This window comes from Suricata suricatta, chromosome 8 (assembly GCF_006229205.1).
Source record: "Suricata suricatta isolate VVHF042 chromosome 8, meerkat_22Aug2017_6uvM2_HiC, whole genome shotgun sequence".
In the NCBI taxonomy this organism is placed as follows: domain Eukaryota; kingdom Metazoa; phylum Chordata; class Mammalia; order Carnivora; family Herpestidae; genus Suricata; species Suricata suricatta.
This window is the reverse complement of record NC_043707.1, coordinates 59,573,302-59,583,579: the sequence shown is the minus strand read 5'-3', so window position 1 is coordinate 59,583,579 and position 10,278 is coordinate 59,573,302. Positions and strand designations below refer to the sequence as shown.

General features: G+C 36.8%; 1 protein-coding gene across 1 annotated transcript in view; it reads left to right on the top strand.

Moving 5' to 3' along the window:
- Positions 1-1,161: 1,161 nt before the first annotated feature.
- AGL (amylo-alpha-1, 6-glucosidase, 4-alpha-glucanotransferase) overlaps positions 1,162-10,278 on the top strand; it is an 83,784-nt gene continuing 74,667 nt past the window's right edge. Inside the window, exons 1-2 of the mRNA XM_029949043.1 lie at positions 1,162-1,467; positions 2,029-2,178. Coding sequence (XP_029804903.1) covers positions 2,097-2,178 — 82 coding nt within the window. The 5' untranslated portion in view covers positions 1,162-1,467; positions 2,029-2,096. The remainder of the gene's footprint in view (positions 1,468-2,028; positions 2,179-10,278) is intronic.

Here is a 10,278-nt window from a genome sequence, read left to right as displayed (position 1 = left end):
TGACTATTATATTTACAATTGCAAACTTCCTTTTCCTGACTCTTCTATGCTTCCCACTTCTCTTTTTCCTGCAACCTTTCATTATCTTATATAATTTATTTATTTTATTTATTTTTCTACCTCCCACCAACAAAATGAAAGAGTTCCATGAGGGCAGTAACTGATTCACCTGCATGCCTGGCAAATCCTAGGTGCTCAATAAATACTTGTTGAATGAATAAATGAACTACAGATCCCCCAACTCAGTTTTGGACCATTTGCAATGAGCCATTCTCAGAAATCTACTGAAACAAATATTTCAGTATCTTTAGTTTTTAACCATTATTGTTTTTGGACCTATAGTATTTCCACAATAAAGAAAGCAAGATCTCTGCATTCCAAACCCTTGACCTTTTTTCTCATGATCCATAGGTGTCCTCAAAAACTCTAGAAAGGTGTTCTTTTCCTCAGGCATAAAATCTCCTTAGACACCTGTACCAGATCCTAAATTTCTGGCCTACAATTATGTGCAGCCAATACAGATCCTTAAATTGCATATAATCTTCAGGTCTATGCAGTGGACATCAGATACAACCAGACTTTGTACAAGTGGTATTTGCACACTCAATTGTTTGCAAACTGGCCACAGTTCACCTACCTAGTAGTGCCGTGTCTGCTTTCAAGATGTGCCCTGTGATAGCACTAGAGATGGTAGACACACGAAGGATGGAATGTCTGAGATTGTAGACGGCCCCTTATTTTAAACATGGGGAAATCAAGATTCAGAAAGTTTAGGCCAAGTAAGCTTAGGCCACATTTAAAAAAAAAAAAATCAAAAAGACACAAAACACATAGTGGTAGAAAAACACAGGAAGCCAGGTCTCTCGCCTCCCACCATTCAGCCGGTCCACAAAACGATCCTGTAACCTACGCAGCTCAACCTAGCTGGCAGCCTTCTGCCGTAGCACTTTAATGTTCAACTACGAACTTGCAGGGGATAAAGGAGGTGCTGGCACACTCCGGACCTCGCACCTCCTAGGCCCGAAAGAAAAAAAAAAAAAAGCAGCCCGCTGCCTGGGCAGCAGCCACCTCCCGGACCCCGACCCCGCTGACCACAGTCTCGCGAGACTAGCGGTCGCGAAGAGCAGGGTGCGGAGCCTCCCGGAAGTGGGCGGCGGGACCTGTCAGCTCCCACCGGTCGTGTGAACTTGAGGCCGGGTGGGTAGAGGGTCTCCTCGGGGACCAGCGCGAGGCGGAGCCACGGAGAAGCGGTCTGCCATTCACACAGCTGCCTTAGCACTGGCCCGGCTGCCGCCGCCCCGCCCTTTGCCCTTCACGGCGCCCGGCCCTCCTTGTCTGGGGCTGCTTTTTGCGCCTGGGCAGGCTGCCTTTCCCCGTTGGCTTTCCTTTCCGTCTCCTCCCCCGACTCCAACACCAGAGTCGCGGGTTCTGCAGTGTCCCAGAAGCTGCACGTATAACTCGCTCTGTGTAAGTGCTAGGAATGCCTCTGGCCTCTCAGGGAAGTGGGTTCTTTCTATCTATAGCTCCGTCTGTACATCCTATGTCTGCAGCAGCTATTCCCGGGGCAACAACTGCTTCCCAGTGTTCTCATCTCCCCATTGGTGGCTTCCAACCCGAATTTGGGAATGGGGAGCTCTCCCACCTGTTATCTTTGAGCGGACTAATCTCTTGTAAGCAGAAGTGCCGTTTGTAGTCTTCAGAGCCTTTTGGCTTGGGACCGGGAATTTAACCCCCACCCCCGCCCAAATCCAGGCTTTCCAAAACGTATTGCCTTTCTTTGAGAACAATTTAGGTTTTTTTTTTAACTGTAAGAATCTATAATACAATAGTTTTGCGTTGGTCCTATTGTGCTCTAAGGGAGGAAACAACTATTAATTTACCTTCTCAGGTCGTCTTTATAGGATTCATTCTTCCTTTTTTGCTCAGCTAGGGTTAAAACACATTTAGAACATGTAAGTGCGGCTGTCAGCCTTGAAGAATTTAAGGTAATAGTTATTTTCTTTATCTTAAATCCTTTTTGTTTCATAGGGGTAACTCATTCGATTTCGGAGTTCTTTTAAGTCTTCTGAAAGATTTCAAATCTTCTAGAAGCCAAAATGGGACACAGTAAACAAATCAGAATTTTACTTCTGAACGAAATGGAAAAGCTGGAAAGGACCCTCTTCAGACTTGAACAAGGTGAGTAGCAAGTTGTTTTATTAGCTGTGTCTTTTTACATTTTAATCTATTGCCATTCTAATTTTTTTTTAACTTTTAAGACAGGTATAATTTCCAAGGACCTTTCCAGACTCGACTAGTGCAAAGACAGTGCTGTATTTTAAAAATATAACTAATGAAAGTTGATTCTAGTTATAAAGTTGAAAATGTTATATCTGTCATGTTAGAAGGATAGAATAGTTCACTTTTCTTTCTGTGCTTAGTTCCACATAAGACGGAAGTTTCATATATGATCAAGAAATTTACCATGTTTTTTCTATTAATTATTATAAAACATGGTAAATTACTTCCTATGTAATTTTATTTGGAGGATAGCTACAGTTTTTTTTCATAGCCCTCATTTTTTTCCTTTACTGAAACTTTGATTTAGTAAAATAGATCACAGAAAAAAGCAAACTATTATTTAGATTTATCAAAAGCCTCTCGAATGTAGAGAAGATAAAAGCTGAAAATATTTTTTGGCTGAATAAAGATTTTAAAAACTGATCAGGTTATGTTGAAATATATTTGAGCTTTTTCTTTAGACTTTATAATTTTTCAATATTGAAAAACATCTCACACTTTTCATGTTAGTGTAACTTGTGAAGTAGAAGTTTAATGTATGAAAAATAAAATGCATCCCGCTTTAATAGTGTAACAGATAGACATTGATCGTAAACACTGAAGGATCCCCCCCACCTCAATATCTTAAGAGTTAAATTTTTGAAGAAAAACAAATCGACCGTCAAATGTGTCAACCTCCATGCCAAATCACCTTCTTCCAACTTTGGCATTTCGGATCACTGAGTACTTACTCCATTTTTGGCTTTCCTGACTCGGCACTTTCCTGGTTTTCATTTTTTTTCCTACCCTCTTGAGTACTCCTGTCAACTTGGTGGTGTCTCTTGCTACGCTGTCTTCCTTCCTTATTTTAATTAATTCTATCTATCTGCAAGAGATCTTTTCTTTTTCTCTTCCTCTGCCCTCAAAGAATTATACATTCTCACAGCCTCATTTGTTGTCTCCATGCTGATGGCTCTTTTTGGAAGAAGAGCCATAAATTTTGCTTGCTACTTGAAAGCCAGGAGTATAATGGCAAGAATAAGGAACTAGAATTTTCTTGACTCTCCTGCTAACAACTTCTTTGACTTTGGGCAAGTCACTTGAATTCTAAACATTAATTTATTTGCGAAATGAAGGTGTTAATTTCTGCTCTATTAACTTCCTGGATGTTGAAGCTCAAAATTAATAATACAGGGCTTTAAAGTCCTAAACAGATATCAATCAGGCATTGATAGATCACTATACCTATCTATTTTTGCCCTGGATTCTTGGCTTCTTCCAGTATTACACTATAGAATAGCCTTAGGGTAGCTCCACTTGATGTGCTTACATCTGACATGTCCAGAACCATCTCCTACTTCCCTTTCTTAAACCTTCTTTGTTTCCCATCTTGTTTATTTTAATGATGTCTACATTTTCATAGTTTCCAAGGCCAGAAACTTTATATTCTTCTTTGATAGTGTCTTCTCTTTAACTGCAATCTCTCTTGAAGCCCTGTAATTTCTTTCCAAATGTCTCTTTGCCTGTCTCTTCCATATGCCTAAACATGGATGCTAGAATAAACTTCTATGCCATCTCTTCCCTTTTCATTAATTGGTGTCTGTAAATGCCTTTGTGGGGTTTCCAAGACATCCTCCTCTAATAGAATCCACCTTCACTAGCCAAGGTTATAACTCATTGTTCCCCATTATTAGTTTCCTACATCTGTACAGTTCCCCTGTCAATCCCCTCTCCCCTGGCTTTTCTCAAAGCTCTCCTGACACCGTCATCCCCAGCAGGTTCCTCGATATCCATTAATCCCTTTACTATCACTCTGTGTATTGCCTACCTCTCAGCTTTCAGCTAAAATTCTACCTTCTCCATGAGGTCTTTCCTTAATTTTTTGTTATCTCCTTTCTTTGATTTCCAGTCGCACAATAGGCACAGGAAAATTAAGTACTGAACAATGTAGCAGTGTCTAAAAACTTACTGGTCTCATAGCATCCAACTAGTTTAAGATCCATGAGGATAGGGAAAGTATTATAACCTAGTGCAATGTACAACAGCCATTAAATCCGTGCCGATGGATTGCTGAAACGCCAGTTAAAGCTAGCAAAAGGTGTTAAATTGAGCCAAACTATTTGAAGAGGGAGCTAGGAAGGGTTTATAAAATAAGAATGATGTGGTTGAGTCTGTAACTCTAGTTAAAACTGGTAAATCCAACCAAATGATATAAATGGGAACATGTCAATTTTTTGTGTGCATGAATGAGGTGATCATATTACTATAGAAGATAATTATAATGTGAAAGATGAAGGGACATTAGAGACAAGAAGTCATTGAGAAGGCTGTTTTGAAAACACATCTGATTAAAAATAAGGATTTAACTACATTAGAGTCAAGATGTTTACAGTTAAAGTTCAAGACATTTTATTTTACTTTTATTTTATTATTATTATTATTTTAATAATTATTTTTGAGAGAGAGAGAGAGAAACAGCGTGAGCAGGAGAGGGGCAGAGAGAAGGGGAGACAAAGACTCCAAAGCAGGCTCCAAGCTCTGAGCTGTCAGCACAAGAGCCTGATGTGGGGCTCGAACTCAGAGACTGAACTAACAACCTGAGCTGAAGTCAGACACTCAACTGACTGAGCCACCCAGCCACCCCTTTTTTAAATATTTTTTTAATATTTATGAGAACGAGAGAGAGAGGAGGAGGGGCAGAGAGAGGGAGAGAGAGAACCAAACAGGCTCTGTGCTGCAGCATATTGCAAACCGTGAGATCATGACCTGAGCAGAAACTAAAAGTGGGACACTTAACCACTGAGTCACCCAGGCGCCCCAGAGTATAAGACATTTTAAAATTCATAGGACTTAGTGACCAATTAGATGTGAAGAAAATCTTTGATTCTTTCATATTTAATTGGTCACCAAGTCTCTTCATTTTTCTTTTCTCTTCTTTTCTTTCTCTTTTCCCTAAGAAAGGATTCCTCCTCATTTTCCAGCTTAATATCTCTATAGACTCTTCTAACTCAAGAAGACCAAAAAATATTTTTTCTAGCCGAGTCATGGCCTTTCCCTGTATTTCCTGGTTCAGTGGCAGAGTCATGAACAAAGTCAGTTGTTGCCAAACCTGGAGTTCTTCCCTTTTTATATAGGTTGGTCAAATTTCAACTTTTACTTTTTTTTTTTTTGAAGAAAATACTTTAAATGTTTCTTGATTAGGAACTTGAGCTTATATAAATTTAGAGGAGGGAACAAGATGGAAACATTTAGTTTAGAGTAATAGTTTACTCACTTTACTGGTTGCCTACAAGAGGGATATGGCTAATCTGAGTAGTTTTCCTCATGTTCTCTGAGGAATAAGATAGCCACTCTATGTACTGCTATGCCCTAAGCTAATTTTAGCAAACTGAGTGAGTCATTATGGAATCTGACATACTCTAGGTATTCTAATATTTCATTTACTGTATATAAAATTTTAGTTTTGGGAACTTGTACTGGACATCTACTGAGTAGGTGTGTACTCTTGGGGTTATGCCCTGATCTGTCTAGTGAAACATAAAAAGAAAGTACAGGATTTCTCTTTTCTCTTTTTTTTTTTTTCTTTCATATATTTTTGTTTTCAAAAAGTAATTACATTTTGGGGCACCTGGCTGGTTCATTCAGAAGAGCATGTAACTCTTGGTCTCAGGGTTATGAGTTTGAGCCCCACATTGGGTGTAGAGATTAGTAAAAAATAAATAAATAACTTTAAAAAAAAGATTTCTGGAGCATCTGGGTGGCTCAGTTGGTTAAGCGTCCGGCTTCGGCTCAGGTCATGATCTTACAGTTCGTGGGTTTGAGCCCTACATTTGGCTCTGTGCTGACAGCTCAGAGCCTGGAGCCTGTCTTCGGATTCTGTGTCTCCCTCTCTCTCTGACCTTCTCCTGCTCACATGGTCTCTCTCTCTCTTTCTCAAAAATAAATAAAACATTTAAAAATTTAAAATAAAAAATAAAAAAGATTTTTTAAAAGCAATTAACTTTTGCTAATGTATAAATTGACATTGATGCTTTCAGTTTGTGTGTCAGATAAGTTATAAACAAAAAAGACATATTCTGAGAAAATAGTAGGAGTTGTAGCTGTGGAAGGGGTTGATAGTCATAACATCACTGCTTTGAGATAGGTTGCCATGGGTTACAGTTTTACCTCAGCCAGGCTAAGGGATACGCAAGTCATAATACCTTAAGTACTCGAGTGTTTACAGTATTTCATAACAAAAGGTGCAATAACCATAAATGCCCCTTTTACCTCAGGAGATTGTCAGACTTAAAGATGAGTTAGAAAGTGCTTGAAATTTGCTCTTTGAAATTTGTCTTTTCAGGAATGACATGTAGCTTTCACTAGTATGATACCTAGAAAATATTTTCTGAAAAAAGAAACACAGTTAAATTGAGGTAAACATGAGTGAGAAAGTTAACTGCTTTTTGATGAAAATTGATACCATAGAGCCGAGGTGAGCACATTTTTTCCTCTAAAGGTTCAGATAGTGAATATTTCAGCTTTGCAGGGCATTTCTTTTGCAGTTACTCAATTCTGCCATTATATCATGAAAGCAAACATAAAGAATGAACAAATGAATGTGTTCCAACAAAACTTTATTTATAGAAACAGGGTGGATATAGTTTGCTGAGCCTTACTATAGCAAGAGCATTTTGAATATGTATTTTAGTAATACTTCCATCATATGATTTCAGCCATAAAAATAATACCTACCCTTTTTTAAAAATTGATAACAAAATTTTACAATCGGTTTAAAATCTTTCAAGTGAAAGATTTTGGTTAAATTTCAAATCATCTATTTAATGTATAAATATAGAATATCTTATCAGTTTATAAAAGCAATTGATGATAACAGAAAAAATATACTTACTAGCACATTTCAACAAAAATCTTTACATAATTGGTGAATGGGATTGAAAAGTTGATGTCATGAATTAGTTAACATGGTCACTAAGAGCTTCTTCCATTTGAATTTAGGTATCTTTGTGTGGTGTTTTTTCAAGTCTGATGCCTTTAAACCAAATATCAATAAAAAGAACTTGGAATATTTAAATTACTTTATCATAAAATATTAAACCAAGACTTAAAGTTAATGAAATTTATTTAATTGCATTGCTTTCACTGACATATTATCAATATTAATTTTTAGTGAGAGCTAAAAGATATTTTCCATCCATTAATAGGTAAAATTAGGTTGCTTAAAATATTATTTATTTTATGTATCCCATTTTTGTATTTTGTAATTTATATAATCTGTTAAATTGTCATACATGTATATTCTATAAATAAATAAATATTTATATTTAGAGAATGCTTGTCAATTTTTTCTGAGGGTATACCACTGACCCAAATACTGTTTTTGAGATTTTGAATGAGTTTTAACCTTTGTACTACAAGTTCTCTGAATCCTTGTGTAATGATAAAAACAATATTTGTACAAACTGAACGGGAGGCAAGTTGTTTAAATATGCTCATCCAGCTAATCTCTGATGTTTGTGCCTGTTCAAAGTGATACTACGTCTTCTGTAGTAAACTTAAGCATTATTTTAGAGATGTAGATATTTATGATTCTCACAATCACTGAGTATTAAAATTTGATGTTTTAATTCTCTGAGCAATTATTTCTCCATCTGTCTCTTCATAATTTTACCTCTAACTTTAAATGATATTTTCCCAATTATAAAATTACACAAGTGTATAGGAGTACCTGGCATGCTCAATCAGTAGAGCATGCTACTCTGGATCCCACGGTGGTGAGTTCAAGCCCACATTGGGTGGAGAGATTACTTAAAAATCTTTTAAAACTGAAGTAATTAATTAAATTATACAAGTGTAGAAAAAGCCTTTTTTCTGTACTCTTTGTTTCAAAACAAAATTGGGTTTATACTAACCAAGCAAGGTGAAATCTGCTTATAGTATAATGGTATCTGAATTCCACATTCCAGATTACTGCCACAGTTCCACCATATATTTTTCTAGAAAGGATTTCGTTTTTTTCTAAATTTTAGTTAGTTAGCATACAGTGCAATATTGGTTTCAGGAGTAGAATTCAGTGATTTATCACTTACATACAGAACCCTGTGCTCATCACAAGTGCCCTCCTTAATACTTATCACCCATCTAGCCCATCTCCCACCCACCTCCCTCCATCAACCCATAGTTTGTTCTCTGTCATTAAGAGTCTCTTGTGGTTTATTTCCCTCTCTTCTCTTTTTCTCTTCCCCTTCCAATATGTTCATTTGTTTTGTTTCTTAAATTTCACATATGAGTAAAATTGTATGGTATTTGTCTTTCTCTGACTGACTTATTTCTCTTTGCATAATACACTCTGGTTCCATTCATGTTGTTGCAAATGGCAAGATTTTGTTCTTTCTAATCACCGAGTAATATTCCATGGTGTGTATATACCATGTCTTCTTTATCTGTTCATCAGTTGATGGACATTTGGGCTCTCCCCATAGTTTGGCTATTGTTAATACTGCTATAAACATTGAGGTACATGTACTCCTTTGAATCTATATTTTTGATCCTTTGGGTAAATAGCAAATACTGCAATTGTTGGATCATAGAGTAGCTCTATTTCTAGTTTCTTGAGGAACCTCCATACTGTTCTCTAGAGTGGCACCAGTTTGCATTTCCAACAGCGCAAGAGGCTTCCCCTTTCTGCACATCCGTGCCAACACCTGTTGTTTCTTGTGTTGTTAATTTTAGCCATTCTGACAGGTGTGAGGTGGTATCTCATCATGGTTTTGGCTTGTATTTCCCTGATGATGAGTAATGCTGAGCATCTTTTCATGTGTCTGTTAACCATCTATGTCTGGAAAAGTGTCTATTCATGTCTTCTACCCATTTCTTAACTGAGTTATTTGTCTTTTGGGTGTTGAGTTTGATAAGTGCTTTATAGATTTTGGATATTAGCCCGTTATCACATATGTCATTTGCAAATATCTTCTCTCATTTCATAGGCTACCTTTTAGTTTTGTTAATTGTTTCCTTCTTTGTGCAGAAACTTTTTATCTTGATGAAGTCCCAATAGTTCATGTTTGCTTTTGTTTCTCTTGCATTCAGGGACATGTCTAGTAAGAAATTGCTTCAACTGGAGTCCAATAGGTTGCTGCCTGCATTCTCCTTTTGGATTTTGATGATTTACTGTCTCATATTTAGGTGTTTCATTCATTTTGAATTTATTTTTATGTATGGTATAAGAAAGTGGTCCAGTTTTATTCTTCTGCATATCGCCATCCAGTTTTCCCAACACCATTTGTTGAAGAAACTGTTTTCCATTGGATATTCTTTCCTGCTTTGTCAAAGATAAGTTGACCATATTCTTGCAGTTCCATTTCTGGGTTTTCTATTCTGTTCCATTGATCTATGTGTCTGTTTTTGTGCCACACTGTCTTGATGACTACAGCTTTGTAATGTAGCTTGAAATCCAAAATCATGATGCATCCAGTTTTGTTTTGCTTTTTCAGGATTGCTTTGGCTATTTGGGGTCTTTTGTGGTTTCCTACAAATTTTAGGATGTTTGTTCTAGTTCTGTGAAAAATGCTGGTATAGGTATTGCATTAAATGTGTAAATTTCTTTGGATAGTATAGACATGTTAACAGTGCTCTTTCCAGTCCATGAGCATGGAATGCTTTCGATTTCTTTGTATCCTCTTCAATTTCTTTTATAAGTGTTCTATAGTTTTCAGAGTACAGATTTTTTACCTCTTTAGTTAGGTTTATTTCTAGGTATCTTATTGTTTTTGGTGCAGTTGCAAATGGGAAAGATTCCTTGATTTCTTTTTCTGCTGCTTCATTATTGGTATATAGAAATGCAATGGATGTCTGCATGTTGACTTTATATCCTGTACTTTGCTGAATTCATCTGTTCTAGCAATTATTTGGTATATCTTTTGGGTTTTCTTTTTTTTATTATTTTTTCTTTTATTATTTATTTTTGAGAGAGAGATAGCATGAGCAGAGGAGCGTCACAGAGAGAGGGAGACACAGAAC